At 42.6% G+C, this 16,866-nt stretch overlaps 1 protein-coding gene across 2 annotated transcripts; it reads right to left on the bottom strand.

Annotated features, from left to right (window-relative positions):
- Window positions 1-332: 332 nt before the first annotated feature.
- Window positions 333-6,151, bottom strand: LOC6726293 (homeobox protein B-H1). 2 transcript variants are annotated; one of them, XM_002107218.4, is made up of 3 exons: window positions 5,085-6,150; window positions 1,913-2,141; window positions 333-1,781 (listed from the first exon to the last, which is right to left on the bottom strand). In XM_002107218.4, exons 1-3 carry the CDS (start codon window positions 5,914-5,916, stop codon window positions 1,199-1,201), a joined length of 1,644 nt encoding a protein of 547 aa, XP_002107254.1. In that variant the 5' UTR covers window positions 5,917-6,150; the 3' UTR covers window positions 333-1,198. The 2 variants fall into 2 exon arrangements, with proteins under 2 accessions (XP_002107254.1, XP_016039781.1); XM_016172417.3 differs by lacking the exon at window positions 333-1,781 and having other exon boundaries at window positions 1,944-2,141; window positions 5,080-6,151.
- Window positions 6,152-16,866: the final 10,715 nt, after the last annotated feature.

The following is a 16,866-nucleotide window of genomic DNA, read 5'->3' as shown; positions in this document are numbered from 1 at the left end:
GGCGCCCCTGGTTTTGGCCAACTGGTAACTGGTAACTGGCAACTGGCAGTAGGTAACTCGTAGCGGGTAGCTGGTAACTGGTGGCCAACGGTGGCAGTTATTCAATATATCAACTTTTGGCCTAATAAATGCACTAATTGCGGTTAAATGCATTTTGCATGCAATTATTATCATTAGGGGTTGGCTCGCACGTCGTCGTATAACCCCCTTTCCCGCCGCCCCTCCCCACACACATCGTTTGTAAATTGTTTCTGTTGGTCATTATATTAATTGCCCCGGGACACGTCCAACCTCTACCACTCTCCGTCCACGAAATCCCGCAGAACGATTGCTCTATTCTCACATTCTGTTATTTTTTATTTAGACAAAAAAATATGCGGTTAAATGTACTTTACATTTTACAGTTACAACGTTTATAGGTCTAGGCTACCGACAAAAAAAATTGTTTATTCGATAATACATTTCGTGGTTAGGCTTAACTATACAAAATTATTTTGCTTTTTTGGCTGCTAGTTTTACAACATTTAAATAAATATTTGCTTAATTTTACTTCATTATCTTATATTGAAAAAAAAAAATCTTTAAAAAACATTTCGAATAAGTTACTAAGAGCAAATCAAATAAATTAAGCACACACACAGATACACAGGGATATGAATATATACACACGCAGGCACACACACACACACAAGCGGGGCTTAAGCGGAGATTCAAAAACGCGAATTCTTGTGGATATTTATCCTTGACAAATGTATTTTTTTTTAATATGTACCATTCAAATTTTCGGTACCATGATTTTGTTTTAAATACTGAACTCATTTGTGCTGTTTTTTTTTTTGATGACCTAAAACAATAATTTCTTTAGATCTCAAGTATATAAATGCCTCCGAATATATTTTTGTTAAATTTAAACAAAATACCTTTGTACTAAAGTTTGAACCATAAAAACGATGTGTGATATGGTGCACGAATAATGCAACTTCTGATTCATCCAAATAACCTAAATGCCATGTAAACTTTTATGTTTTATGGAACAATAAAATCATCGATCCGACTGATTTACAAAATGAGTGATATGTAACTTAAATTCGTGAAGCCAACTATGTAGTTTATGCATCCCCTTGAAAATCGCACTTTTGAGACCGCTCAAACCCGATGATAAGCACACGCACACAACCGCCGCACTCCGGCGTACCGCTCACACCTGGATCTGATCCTCGTCGTCCGACTGGGAACAGCTGTCAACAGATCGTCCTGGCGGACTGCCCGGATTCAGCGTTGGACTCGGCGTCGATGGTGGCCTTGGTGGCGGCGAGGCGGATGCTGAATGGGCTGGAATCGGTTTGACCAGGCCACTGGGAGGGGATCCTCCGCCCACCGAAGGTGCCGGCGCTACAGGATGGGGTCCGCCCGGATTGGCAGCGGATGCAGCCGCAGCGGCACTTTGATAGTAGCTACTCAGCGAGGACAGCGAACTGGAGGCGGACAGGTGGGAGAAGGGCGCCGGACCCACGCCCACCCCTACGCCCACTCCGACAGACGGAACGCCGGCGTATAGGTTGTAGGGCAGTGGCTTCTGCATGGCGGCCGCAGCGGCCGCTTGGCGGTAATATATGTCTATGTTCGTGTGGGGCGTGGCTCCGTGGGCGGCGCCGGCAGCGGCCGCATACGGCCAGGCGCCCAGGTATGGCGATCCGCCGTAGAGTCGCTGGAAGGCAGCGAAGTTTCCAGCCTCCGCGAGAAGTTCCAGGCCCACTGCTGTTTGGCGCTTCCATTTGGTTCTGTAAAATGATAATAGTTACCAAATTTTAGTATACCTTAAATCAGAACATATATAAATCTTATCGTATTTTCATAAGTTCAACTTTGAAAACTAAAACAGATTCAGAAATCATTATGGATAAAAACCCACCTGCGGTTTTGGTACCAAGTTTTCACCTGGCAATCGCTCAGGTCCAACTTGTGAGCCAGCTCCTGGCGCTCCTGAACACTGAGATACTTCTGCCGCTCGAAGGACTTCTCGAGCGTCTGCAGCTGGTGATCCGTGAAAGCGGTACGTGCTTTCCGCTGCTTCTTGCTCAGACCGCTCATGTCGCTGGTGGAGCCGCTCTTGACACTGTTGCCATCGTCATCTTTACCGCCTGAAAGAAAAGAGGATTTGAATTTTAGAAATATTAAGAAACTAATCTAATGGAGCAAAAACTCCATTATATCTAATCTAATACAACATTTTGCAAGCTAAGATATGCGAAAAACTCCAAAACTTTGTAGTAGAATAAGATTTAAAGTTTGGTTATGATACATACTATAATATATACTTCCCCCTTTTAATCTTAAAACTAAGTTATATAAGTTACATTAATTTAAAACTTTAAAATGCCTAAAAACTAGTTTGTAACATTTTCCGAGATGGCTTATCGAAAATAACTATTTGTTGGGGATTTGGTAGGCCCATGAGACTAATTCGATTTAGATCTCTGTGCGATCTATTGAAACAGTTGCAGATACAGTTAGAGTCTCGTTTATGGCCACGCAATTGCCGCTTCCGCTCACAAAGCGGTTCGTGTGTGTGAGTGTAATAAAAACGTGCCGCAAAATGTCTAAACTTGCCACAAAAAGCCGCAAGAGAGATAGGCAAGCCGACCAGGCCAAAGCACCCCTTTTTGCGAAAAGTGTTCTTGGCCAGAAAAGGCCGCTTTTCCACCTTTTCTGGCCAGCCATTTAGTACATAAAATTTATGTAAATTCAACCGATTGTGGTTACCCGATAAGCGAGAGCGAGTTTTTGGCCCATGGTCAGGAGGGGCTTAAGGGGTTGACGCGGTCTAAGTAAACTCTCAAGCGTTAAATTATTTAAAGCGAAAACTTGCCAAGTGCCGCATTTAAATTTGGTCTAATAGGGCCTAGGAAACGGGGAAATTACCAATCTTAGCAGTATTTTTGTTGTTTTTATATGCTTAAATTTATCAGGAGGCAGACAAACAATAATATAATCTTTTCAAGATTTTAATTTTGCACGATTCATTAAATAAGTGGGCTGAATCTTTGTCATTGAAAATTAAAAACCAAAAAGTCAATATTATTTTATTTATTGAAAATCAAGCTATGCCTCTAATTGAACTTTGAAATATGAAACAAATAAAGATGCATTGCTAATTATTTCTATTAATCATCGCTAATCAAGAGCTTGTATTGCCGCCAAGGCGAAAGTTGTTTACCATATAAAACGTAAACGATAAATGATTAATGGCAGCGATAAATGAGCGATAATGCCGCAATTGAATAAAATTAATTTTCAATTAAAGAAAATTACTCACGAATGTTGGCGCCGACTTGCTGAATTATCGATTTGCGGGCGATAATTTGTGGAACATTAAAAAAACGGCAAAAACAAAAATCAATAATTAAATGCCAAATAAAATTGGGTGACGATGTTGTAAAAAATAAGTTCTTGTAATTGAAGCTTTCATAAATTGTTTTTTTATAAACCAAATTTATGACTGAAATATTAGCTTTAAAAGTTGACTTTCCCAACTGATTTTATTATTATATATATGATTTTTCATAATCATTAAATTTACAATCAAAATTCTAGTGAATTTTTTTTTGAAACTGAATTCGCAATTGCGAAATTCCGATGAATTGACGGATTGCCGCCTTCCCTGCCCGCTGGCTGTCATCTCCCAGAGGAGCTGGCCGACGCGACTACCGTTTATAAAAGTGCAATTGGCAACAGGAAATTGCGGCAATAAATGGCACAAAACAGGGCCCAGATGGAGTGGAGCGCATGAAAAGCTGGCCAAAAGCGAAGTAAAACGAACCGAGTGGCGATGAGATGAGCAAACAGACTGCAACATTTTTTCGTTTGCTGCTGCCCGGCTGCCATTGCCATGGGGCGTCTATTAAAGCGGGTTAAATGCATTTTTATAACAATTTCCACAATTAAATGATTGCGAAGGGGGCAGGTGCGTGAGATAAGAGGAGGAAGCAGGGCGAGCGGCGAAGGGGACAGTGAGTGCGATGTGTGTAATTATTTTAGATTTTTTCTGCGGCTGCGGCAGTTTTAAGCTGCATTTTGTTGTTGCATTTCAGGCAGCTCCTCTTCTTCCGCCAACCCCCCGCCCACTGCGTGCCACGCCTCCATTCTGCCATAATAGCTCTTAGATTCGCAGGTGCATGCCCCCAAGTTGGAGGAGGGGCGGGGAGGCTAGGGGACTTTAGAAGCTTCGCAATGACGGAAACAAAGCGTGAAAATGTATTTTTTTACAACTAAAACCACAACAAATAGAAGCAACAAGAACGAGAATGTAAAATGGTCATGCAATAATTTTTACAGTTTGTTTTGCAAAGCGACATCGACGAGGGCCGCCGCCCCACCCCCGTGCTCCACACTTTAGCCCCTGTTCCCCATTTTCAGGCGCACGCTTCAATACAAAAGACTTAGGCAACGAACTTGACTGCTGCACAACGGACTTACTTATTTTTTACCTAATTGAATTACTTTTTCAATTGGCTATGATGAAATGCGTTTCACAACAGAACCATTAACACGATTTAAAGCGGAATTTGAGTAATTTTATTTTACGACTGCCCTTACACTCACTACATTTGAGAATTGGTTAACTGCAAATACATTTAATATTACCCATATCATCAATTAAAAAGTTGCGTTCAAATTAAAAATATTAAGCTTATCAGATCTGAAAGTTTTGTATCTAGCTTTACAAAACAATCTGGACAACTGGTAAAAAAAGGCAAGTGGTCGTAGAGTTGTAAAAATATCTAATATTTTATAGGCTTAGCACCAGCCAGTGATAACTTTATTTTAGAATGACTTGAATAAATTTAATATTTTTGATCATAGGTTTTATTAAGCTCAACCTTAATATGATTTGTTAATAGTGGGTTCTATTTTGATCCATTATTTGTTTAAAATTTAAAACATTGCGAGCTTGTGTTGAATTAAGAAAGTTCCTGCCTGAAAGTGCATTTTCGTAGATTAACGAGTGCTATCCTGACCCACCACCCCCTAGTACCGTTAATACCCCCACCCCACCCCCCGCATAGTACAGAGGCTCACCTCACCATTGCTACAAACGCTGTGATCGTCCATGTTGCCGCTGTCGCAGTCCTCGTTCTCCTCGTGGTAATCGCTGCTGTCGTCCAGATCGCCGCCCGCCGGTGGCGCCAGCCCCACCCCGCCATCCACTCCCCCGTCGCCGGGTGGAGCGGCTACACCAGCAGCAGCAGCTGCAGCAGCAGCAGCGGCGGCCGCTGCAGCAGCAGCTGCATTGTTGCGCGCAGCAGCCGCGGCAGCAGCAGCGGCATAGTGCTGTTGCATGGCCGCCGCATATTGGGCCACGTTTAACCCATTGCCGCCGGCGGTGGGTGGAAAGTGCCCCAGCTTGCCGTGCGGATGCATTAGCGCATGCGGATGTGTGTGCGGATGCGTGGGCGGATGCGGTTGTGGGTGGTGCAGGGCGGATGGCAGGGCACCGACGCCAGCAACATTGGCTGCCTCACAGTTATCGCCATTAATGTTGTTGTTGTTGCTGTGAGCGGGACTGCTGCCGCCGCTGGAGCCCGAATTGTTGTTGTTATTGTTGTGGTGGTGCAACTGCTGGTGGTGCTGCTGCTGCTTGTAGAAAGCGGCCGCCGCACTGCCCGCCAGAATGTCGTTGATCATGAAGCGGGACCGATTGGGCTTACCGATGCCCGAGGCGGTGGTGGTACTGCCGCCGGAGGACATGGTGGTGTTGCTATGGATGCTGTGAGCCACCGCCGGTGGCTGCAGGCCGTAGTGGAGGTGGTGCTGGTGGTGCTGCTGCTGCAGCGTACTGAGGTGGTGGTGCAGCTGGGGATGCGCTGCGTTTGGCTCGCTGGGCGTTTGGGTGAGTATGCTCATCGAGTCTTTCATAGGACTTAGGGGGTTTCACTCTTTCTCCCTTTTCTTGCCGATTATATATACGAACTATATTTGCTTTCAACACTTCACTAAAAAAATGCACATTCACTGGAGTTTCCTATAGATGTCAAGTTGTCTTATTTTTGTTTGTTTTTTTTTGGCCTTATCTCAACTTTTCACCCAGCGACGTCGTGAGCGGCTTGGCTGCCAAAACGAGACTGAACGTTTATGAAACGCACCTGCCCGACCCGCCGCTGCCAACGCTGCTGCCGACGCCGACTGCGGCTGAGGCTCGAGCGGCGGCTGTGGCAACAATTTTGCCACTTTGTCATAGGCGGTGGTTGGGCCGCATATGCTACCGAAGGCCGGAGGGGGATGGCCAGTCGCTCGCGTTCGTTGCCTCTCGCTTCCACGGCTCTCGCCGTCTCATCGGCTGTCACGCTCTCGCGCAGCGCCATGTTGCCGGCACCGTGGTGAATTCACCACGGCGTGGTGAAATAGAGTCTCTCCCCGGTTTCTCGGCTTTTATAGCACCAAATGTCGGTCAAATGGCTGTGGATTTACGCTCTTGGGCTCTTCGGGGCCTTGAAAGTGGCCCAAAATGGCGCTACGAGGAAGTTGGTGGATCTGAGGGATGGAGACAATGCTACTGCATTTGGGGTACTGCCATACTATCTGAGGTATACTCTTTTTAATTTACTCTTTTTATTTTTATTCAAAAAATATTTACTCTGCTTTATGTTAACTGCTTTATTAACTGCATTAAAACATAAATAACCAAAAATTCCGAAAAATCAAAACAAAATAATTTGTTTTTGTTTAATTTTTCTTTCCCATCATATAAGAAAATTAAAATATCTTTTCCCGAAATCTAAAATAAATTAAAAAAGGTATATTTGAATATATTCGCTAAGAAATCTGCGGTAACTTCAACACAAAAAACAATTTTGTCAATCAAGTTTTATCATTGACCTATAAAAAAATAATCTTAGTCCGATTTGGCTTCACATATTTTAAGCACTCCTTAAATGTGTTTGCTTTATATATTAGAACTTCAATTAACAGCAAACTGTTCGATTTTTGAGTCGAAAAACCCTAAACATATTTGAACGCCCGACAATTGGGCGTCGCTTTCTTCGATTCCACGCTCCCAGACAACAAGATGGCAATTAAAATTTCACGCCAATAGCCCGGTGGTTAGGCTCACCTTTGGGTTGTTTCGGTGGCCACATGTTAGCCCAGGACTAATTGCAGGAAGGGAAGCGGAGCGGGATGAACAAATGCAATTTGTCGAGAGCGGCGGTTTCCGTTTGATTGATATTGATTCCGGTCGAGGAACTGAACCAACCTGGAGAGAACCGTGAGCGGAAGGGGGAAAAGGTCAGGTGACCTGCGAAGGTCATTAGTGGCTGGGAAATTAGGGCGCCGGGGGCGGGGGTGAAGCGGACTGAAGCGCGCGCTTCAATTGCGGAGCGCATTAAAATAATTAGCGTCTGCCGGAGCATCAAATGCGAGGAAAAGTCAACCGAGTCCTTCGTCCTGATGACGGTTATTGCACTTAAATGCATATAATTGCCAGCCCAGTCGTATATCCTGCGGTCTGCGGTCGATTCGAGTTCGAACTGCCAATGCCAATTGAATGCTTAAAATAATTGCACTCGGCCAGCAATGTCAGCACTGAGAGAAATATAGCTTAGTTTATATAGGTTAAAAAAACCAAATATACGTACCCTTACGCATGCGACTAAAATGAGTTGGTTTTAAAGTATACTATTTAAATTAAGTTAGCCCAGCATTTTAATTACATTTCGTTCATTGCATTGAAAAAACAAAACATCTTAATTAGGCTATTAAATTAGATGCATTTTCATTTCATAGACATAGGACATAAGACCGAGCTTAAAAGGATACCCATTTTATTCCCAGTGCATCTGCGAGAAATTATGAAAAAGAAATGTACGAATGCAGAAACCGCAATGCGCAGTTGTCCCAATGCCACACCCCCTTTGCCCCTCGATTACTGGCCAGTTGCCAACGAACTTGGACAGTTGGCAGCGTTTTTCCGGTCTCTTCTACGAACTGGCTAACAGTTGTCCATGTGCAACCTTCTATCTCTCGGATACCTATCTATCTATCTATCTATATTTCGATCTACCTATCTGCGTATCTTGCCATCTGAAAGTAGCCTTAATTGGCCTAATGTCCACTCATTGAGTAGCACTGTTTGCACTGCAAATATCCGCAAAAGAATTCTGCATCAATGGAGATGGAAAGTGGTTAAAATTACAGGCACAACAAGATAATATAATATGCAGAAAAATGCATCAAGCATTCTTTTTCAGTTCCTTCTTTCATTTTGAAAATGTGCCCATACACCAATTCATAAGATTTCGTTTGTAATATATGCACTTCCTCATATGTGCGTCCAATTTGAGCCACACCAACCCACATGCAGCACCAGCGATACCCAACTCCTGTCCAAGCTGATCCCAAAGTACGTCCATTTCCATTTCTGATCTGTTTCCGTGGAGTGGTGAGCCTGCGGGGCCTGTGGAATCTTAATCGGCATCTTTGATATTATAATGTTCGTGTTACTGCGTGGACAAACGTAATAAAATAACTGATCGTTGTCGCTGATAAGTTAATTTACTTTTAATGTGCTGCCCTCGCCGAACCCTCGACATCCAGATCCAGATCCACATCCACATCCAGCGATCTTGCAACGTGGGGGTAAATGGGTCCGTCCGGAGGTGACAAAGGTTCTCGCTGGACCGATGGTCCGCTGGGCCCCGAAACAGGGCCTCTGCCACAAGATCGACTGACTTGCCAGGGCTTTTATCTTTATATTAGCCAATACCCTCTTACTGCAGGGTTGTCTACCTTAATAATAACCTAAATCATAATATATGCGCAATCCAAAATCAATAATTTGAAGTACAGTTTCATGTTCACAAATCAAATAGATTCCCATACATGCAATTCTGAATTAAAGTTTTTAAGAAACAGCTGTTACAATTATTTTACCTAAAATATTCTCATTTACTGTGGAACAATTTTTAAATGCTTTACTCATAAATGTTTTTATCTATCAAACCATTTAGCAAAGTCAAAGGGTATTTAAGCCTTCGTTACCCAACGTGTTGACTTGTTTTAGGTTTGTTTGCCCTGTTTTATTTGGCTTTTGTTTTTGTTGGTCGCGTGTGCCGTCGATGGCCAACGTTCTTGCCAACTGATTTGTCAACAACGTGGCCAACAAAGGTGTTCTCCTGCCCCGTAACCCCTTCAACCCCCGCCAGCTGCTTAACCCCATGCCGCCCGGCGATTTATCGCTGCTCCAGATCAGTCAGCATGCCAGCTACAACAACAACAATAACAACACAACTGCAGGATAAACATAAACCCTGATTCCAATTCCGATGCCCACCTTTGTCCCCCGATCCCCCTTTCATTTTCCGGAGCGGCGCTCGTTTTGAAAATTGATGTCGCCCCACTAAATGGATGCTATTTAAATTTTACTGCCTGCCTGCAGCTATAAATCCGATGGAGGATTTCGATCTGGATGCCATAGGATCTTAAAGAGGAAAAAAAAGGGACTTTCAATCCGACTTCGATTGGACCTCCCCCTTTTGGCACCTGTCCGGATTCGGGCTTCACTCACTTTTTATGGCTCAGCTTAGGCTGGTCGACTAATCAACACCTAGCTGCGATCGCACTCTGATTCGGTTTGATTTGATATCTCAATCTGGATGAAAAGAGTAATCCTTTTGAGGAGGGGTGACTATAAATCTCTATCAGTTTTTTTGAAGTTGATGAAAAATCTTTTCATTAAGGCCAATATCTTGGCAGTTCTTTTAAAGACATACGCATATACAGCGCTAATTTAAATGTAGCTTGGTTTATATAACCAATTGCCAACTATTCTTGTAAATTCATCATAAATAAGAGATTTGTCAAGGCTTATTTTCCGACATCGTAATTATATTTACACTCATTTTTTGGACTCGTGCCAAAACAGTTGTGCCCCATCTCACTGCTCCACTGTATCTTTGAAATTTCCTTGTCCAATTCGTAGATAAACTAATGATCCTTTCGCATACTTCGCTTATCTGCGGATGGGCCTCTTAATTAGGAGAGCAAGTTGGCTAAACGACGGACCAGGCGACATTTGCCACATTTGCATTGGCCATAAAAATATGCTTAAAGCATTTCCAAATGCAACCACTTAAATATCGGATGGCTCGAAACTGGCCACGACGTGAAAATGTATTTTATGACTCAATTTGGTGCACATAAAACGAGCCACGGAATAAAGGTGGAGGAGGAAGGGGCTATTTTTGTGGCCTAAGCCATACAAAGTGCAACATTGTATAGGGCAGCGATAACGACAAGGTGTGATCACTGGCGATGTGATCGTGATCGAAGAGGCCTCAAAATTAAGTAATTCTGAATGCATTAACATTATCTCGCTCATAAAATGTACTTTAACAAGGTATTTAGTAATACATCAATTTGTAGATCTAATTTAACAATCACTTGTGACATGAATAGAGTTTGCTATATGTGTTAATTACAACTCACGCTGCCATCTCTAGATCCCATATTTTTTGTGGCAAATGCAGTTCGATAGTTATTGTTGCCGCTCGGCTGATTGTTGTTAATTTTTATGTGCAATTAATCGGCCACGCCATTGAGCATTTATAAGCATTTCTCGCACCAACAGAGGCTGGAGAATTCGAGAGCTGGCCAGGATGTGGGGGAACCTCTTCTTTTCGGTTCCCACTCGCCGAGCCGAAAGAGAAATTAAGTCGTTTTGAATTAAAGTGAAATGCAAAACGCATCTTCGCCGGCAGGCCATAAAAAAACGGCAGCAAGACAGCCAAGGCAACAATGTGGGTAAAAATACAGAATGCCGAATACTGGCGAGAATATGGCTATGAGTGTTCCGTTCATGGGCCATAAAAGTGGGCAAGGTGTTGAAGTTGTGGCCAGCTGCTGATCGCTCATTGTCAGCGGTCCGAAGGGTTAACCCCAAATCCCCAGAACTCGTACTCCCCGCAATATGCGGATGCAGATGGATCCAATATCCCGCTGTTTAGCCGCTTAGGATGATAAACATCTGACGATGGGTGGATTAACGGGAAAGCTACAAATATTTATGGGCACTTCATATTCGGTAGCATTAATAAAGAGCTACTTAATTAAATATCCTTCCAATTTCTTATTTATAATTTAACAAGTCCATTCTCACTTATCGATATGGGAAAAAATTTAAAAATATTTGACAAAGTTTATGGAACTATCTTTTGTATAATAATCTCTTTTTCTATTAATTTATATTTAAAAAGTATAAATTTTACATTTTGCTTTCAGCTATTCAAAACTGTATTCCATTTTATTTCCAATACTATATCGTTTTAAGCACCACTTCAGCAGCTTAAATATTTTGACAGCCTTCTACCAACTCTTATGGCCAGCGAAAATAGTTGCCACCCATTCGTCCTTGGCCTGGGTGGAAAATTTGCCCCATGCCCACCGAACTGCCAGCTTAATTGCATAATTTCATATTCGGTTTCTTGGGTTTTCCTTTTTTCCATTCCAGCCTTTGTTCATTTGCTGAACAGCGAACACCTTAGCCCCTCAAAAAAACCCCACAAGCCAAAGAACCCAGGATTGTGGCTTAATTGCCATGGCCGAAAGTGGCAAAGAAATGCAGTGCGCTAATTACAACAACCACAGCAAACGGGCCAATGGGCAAATGGGCAAGGTGGGGGGGAATTAGTGGCAGTCAGGCATGTCCTTGTTCGCCGCCTTTTCTTCGAGTGTAGAGTGGTTGGGTGGTGTCCTTCGAAGAGGCCAATTGAAGTGCGGCAACGTTGCATGTGTGTGGGGCATGTGAAATATATGTAGAATTTTAAAAGTCATAAAATTGCGGAATGTCGCCAATTAAAATTGTTGCACACACACTCACACACACACACTTGGATGGAGTGTGGTGTTGGTATGGGTGTTCGTGTTGCACATGTGACGTGACATAAATGCATGTCATGTTCGTTGCCTGTTTTCTGTTTCGTGCATTCGAAAGGATTTTCCCAAGGAAAATAAGAAAATAGGAAAATGGCAGGGGGGCAAGTTCGCGCGCCAAAAACTATGCAACACAATGCGCGCAAATTGCGCAATCAAATTACCAGGCACCCTCCGCAGTCAAGTCCCCACTGCCCGCATTCCCCAATCCCCGCCAGCTTAGGCAATCAATTATAATGTTAGCATGCAAGCTTCATAATTGTTCAAAGGGGTCCAAAGGGGGGGAAAACAGGGGCATTCGTCTAAGGGGAAGGGGCAAGATTGCAACTGCGAGAAATCTGAAGACGTGTGCCACAAAAAAATTATTATTTAAATATACTAGTTATTGAATATGGAAAATATGTTAATATTTTAATAAGGAAAATATGAAATAAGTTCTTATTAAATACTATTATGAAATAAATGTATCATATGGAATTAGGAGTCGTAATAGTAATTTATTTTACAGGAATACATATGTAAACATATGTAACATATAAATATAACAATACTATATTATTATATATAATATTGTTTTTCAGATATATATATTTATTCCAGAGCTTTATTTTTCGTACTCACTCCTTACAACTGGCCAAATTCTAGAATTCTACTGCATTTTTAAACATCTTGCTTACCGAATTTGATCCTTCAAGGATATACACACCCCCTTTCTCTCAGTGCACCCACGTACCATTTTCGCGCTGTTGTTGCACTACAAAATAGGCATTTGAGGGCCGAGTCGTGCAGTTGGCTCCGCTGATTGTCGCTGCGTTGTTAGCCTAAGTACGGTTCGGCCTTTTGGTGTCACGTCAGTGGATTGTTACGGCCACCAGGGGGTGGTAATTGAGGGGGGTGGGAGGTCAGTTAAGCTACGCTTTGGGCCTTTTTTTTCCATTTTAATTTCGAGCGTTTAACGTGACCGCGTGCAAATTTCCACACACACACACAACCACGTTCGCAGGCACTCAACTTTGTACTCTTTAGCGCTGTTTAGTTGTGCTTTGCATTTTCCATTTCCCTTTTCCACGGTGGTGACAGGGGGTTAAGGGGGTGGTCGGGTGTTGGGCCGGTTATGGGCTAAGGGCGGATTGCACCCGCCGATAGGAATTCCCGTATTGGACCCCAGTGATTAATGACGGAATCGCATTAGGCGACCCGCGGCCAAGTGCAATGAGTCAATCAATCAGCGGCTGGGAAGGTGGCCAATGGAATTTCCATTTCCCTTTCGGTGACCTCTTGACCCCCGGCGGGATGATTAATGTGCGGCTAAGTGGCAGACTCCTGCCTGCGCAAATTGAGAGCTAAGCTATTTGGTTTTCATCAGCTTTCTTTCTAGTATGAGCATTGATTAGGTCAAAGTAACAAGTGTTCTTACACAACAACAGCTTAAGTTTAACAAAATTCAAATAAAACTTGATATAAAAAATCCACCTAAAGATGCACCCAAACAATGTAATTGAATAAAGCTTTTCTAAATAAATTGCAGGTTACATTTCCTACTCTAAATAAGCAGAATAAGCCGAGATTAAATTATATAAAATTAAGGTGAAATCAGATAGATTAACTTTCATAGGATTGACTTAAAGCTGAGCAAACGAGACGGATGTAGGCGAAAACGCGACTGAGTTCATCGTGTTCGCATTGCAAATTGTGTGAAAATCGCTGCGGTTTTTCACAGCCGAATGTTTTTCCCTCCTAAAATATTGCCACACATTGTTTGCTTGTTGCGGGAAAAGCTCAGTCCATAACTTGCCATTACTGCCGCCCACTTCCGCGCACCCCTCTCCCGATTTTCCGATTTTAATTAGTTAATTATTATTTGCGATTATTGCTTGTGTTATTTTTTCGAGCGGTAACTAAGCCAATTTGAAGCAGTTTTGGCGGGGAGGCGGCAGTTGCAAAAAGCGGAAAACTGAGGAAAATTTTGTAAAACAACGAGTGGAACCAGGAAGAGCTTGTGCGAGTCATATTATGATATATGAGTGATATATATGATAAAGCTGATTAACTAATGTACTTTTGTTAATGGATCAGTGTTGTCTACTCACTTACATACCAAAGTTGTACTATTTTATTCCATATGTTTATCAATGGATTTGCCTTTCATTTTCAAGTATATCCTTTGAAATGGCATAATGCCTTGTATCCTATTTACCTTCTACCCACATATACATTTGCTACCCAACTTACCTAATAAACTTGTTTAAAGTGGTTCGCGTGCCTGTCCAAAAGCTGTTCAAGTACGGGCATATATACACACCATTCCGCACGATATCGGAATGCAGCGCAGATATTTTTTGCTATCATCGCCGGGGAAAAACATTTTCTTAAGTACGCATTTCACGCACTTTGAATTTTTCCCCCCACCCGCTGAATTTGCCACTTCTGCCAGAGCAATTAAGCTAACAAATATCACAGACGGCGCTAATCGCAACTTGAATAAATTGCATAAAAACGTTTTCCGAACGCTGCCGGGAAATGGGGAAATTCTTTGCAGCGAAGGCAAGAAAAGTGCAAAAGCAGAAAAGGAAAATGAAAACGAGCACGAAAATTAACTGTACTATAAAAGGTGGAAAATTGTGCAAACAAACCAACGGCCCGCCCGCCTAGCCGCAAATTTGCATAATTATGATTAATACAGACTGGGGAAAAAAAGCTGAAGTACAAAAAAAATATAAAAAAATAGGGTACTGCATTCGGAAGCAAAAGTTCGTGTTAGTGGCTGCCAAAAAATAAAAAATAAAAGCCAAATAAATGAAGTAAGGAAAGAAATGCTGCTGCCGGCTGTATTTCCACTTCGGTTTTAGTTTGTATTGCGGTTCTCTGGCGTTTTCCGCCATAAACGTTCGCAATCAAATGTACATAAAATAATTCACACACCAGGGCAGAAACAGCAGCAGCAAAACAAACGGTTTGCTGGTCATGCGAAAGCCAAGCTCAACCCCTCACCTGTGCACTGCGAGAAATATTGCGCTCTAAGAAAATAAAAAAAATATAAAAAAATACCTTTAATATTAGTAGATATTACTAGATTGCATTGTATGTAGCACTGTGCATATAGCTTAGCTAGTCTCCCCATTTTCGCCGAGTGTAATCTTTATCGTAGTTTTGCATTACTTAGCCTTGTATGCCAGAAAGAGAGGGGTGGGAGCCAGTGGGAGCAGGATGGGGCGAGTGCGAGGTGCACAACAACAAACCGGCGTTTAGTGGACCCTGAAGAAGAAGGGAGTCGCGTCTGCGTGGCATTTAATTTGTCTGATTAGCATTTTCAGCGGCACGCATAAAACGCATTAAATACGTTTTCATTGTGAGCTCGCACCAACCATCCACTTTTCCATTTTCCACTGCATATGCAGCCGGAAAAGCACAGACGGATGGATATCAATAGAACGAAACACGAACCATAGCGATAGGAGCGGATCTGAAGAGTGTAACTCGGGTGCGTCGAAAAGTGGCACCTGTTATCTGAGGAACGTGTAGCTGTATATATTATAATAATATTTAATTCAAATATATTGCATAGCTATGCATTTTAGCGCCACCTCTCGGACTGAAAAAAATACCTTAAAGCAAGTACTCTATGTGTATATGTGGATAATACACGGTGCAGATTACACCGCAATTATGAAAATATTTAAGGGCAGTAACAATTATTAAATGATTCTGGGCAGCGCAACATTTGTGACCCGAAATTGTGACAAATCATCGCCGGATCATCAGTCAAAAGTTTCCGGCTCTGATGGAGGTCCTTGACGCGATGTCCTGTGACAGCTGATGAAGCTGTGGTCCACGGTTGGGATTCAGTGCTCTGTGTTTCAAGTCCCTGGATTTTTTGTGCCCGAGTGAGTTGTGGCCATGGCTGTTGTTTGACGTTTGTTGACACATCTCGCTGTCATGATTGACGATGCCGCCCTTTCTTTGACGAGCACGCGAGGCTGTTGATTTATTTATGCCCTTCCACAAACCGAAAAACGAGCAGCACAAAACCCGAAGCGAAAAAAAACTAAAAACAGAAAATATTGAAACCATACCATACCGTACCGAAAAAGGAAGCAATTCAAGGGCCACATCACATCACGCCCTTCTCATGGGCCAACTAATGAATTTCAAATGATGCGGCAATTTTTTCTCTCCTCTTTTCATTTTCGCCATGGCCATTAAGGCCTCTCATCTTCCTGCTTCTTCGACGGCGGTTTTTTAATTGCCCCTCTCTTTCACTTTCCGACTGCCCATCTCTTTCTGCCGTGTCGCTTTTCAAACTCAAACTCCGTGTGTGGTTTTCCCCGAGCTCTATCGCCGAATCTCCGTGGGTGCCATTGTCTTTGGGCGCGGAAATTGGCTGCCATCTTTGGGGTAAAAGAAAAGATAGGAGTACTTATGCAGATATCTGGCTATATAGGCACTACGTTGATTGGTGGGCGTGGCCAGATGTGTGGGATGCCTTTCCAACTAGCACGCAATACCGCACAAAGGGACCAATAAACTCGGAAAAACAAACAAGAAAATGATGCTTTTACTTGAGCCAACGGATAAGGTGATTTATCTTTAATAGGAGAAAGGAAACTAATACTATGTATTGCATTTAAATGTAAATAAAGTGATAAGAATCAAATTCAGAAAACGTAATGATAATGCATTAATGAATGAAGAAATGTCTATGGCCATAACATAAATAATGAACTTCTTAGCCAAACAAATACCACTTACCCAAACCCATATCCTTACAATATATCCTTAACCAAACAGACATCGATCTGCCCACTCCCTGGCTATCAGTTAACATATAGTATAGGCCCGAAACTTTGGCCGAAGTTGTTACAAATCTTTTGCCTAAGTACTTCATAAATATCTTAAATGAGTTTCCTTTTGTTCCAGTTTTTATAAGCCTACCCCAGACCT

This window comes from Drosophila simulans, chromosome X (genome assembly GCF_016746395.2).
Source record: "Drosophila simulans strain w501 chromosome X, Prin_Dsim_3.1, whole genome shotgun sequence".
In the NCBI taxonomy this organism is placed as follows: domain Eukaryota; kingdom Metazoa; phylum Arthropoda; class Insecta; order Diptera; family Drosophilidae; genus Drosophila; species Drosophila simulans.
This window is presented reverse-complemented; position numbering and strand designations above follow the sequence as displayed.

Coding starts and splice junctions, on each gene's coding strand:
- LOC6726293 (XM_002107218.4), bottom strand. CDS start 5,916: ATGAAAGACTCGATGAGCATACTCACCCAAACGCCCAGCGAGCCAAAC. Junction 2,142..5,084: donor TCACAGCGTTTGTAGCAATG/GTGAGGTGAGCC, acceptor CTTTTCTTTCAG/GCGGTAAAGATGACGATGGC. Junction 1,782..1,912: donor ACTTGGTACCAAAACCGCAG/GTGGGTTTTTAT, acceptor ATCATTTTACAG/AACCAAATGGAAGCGCCAAA.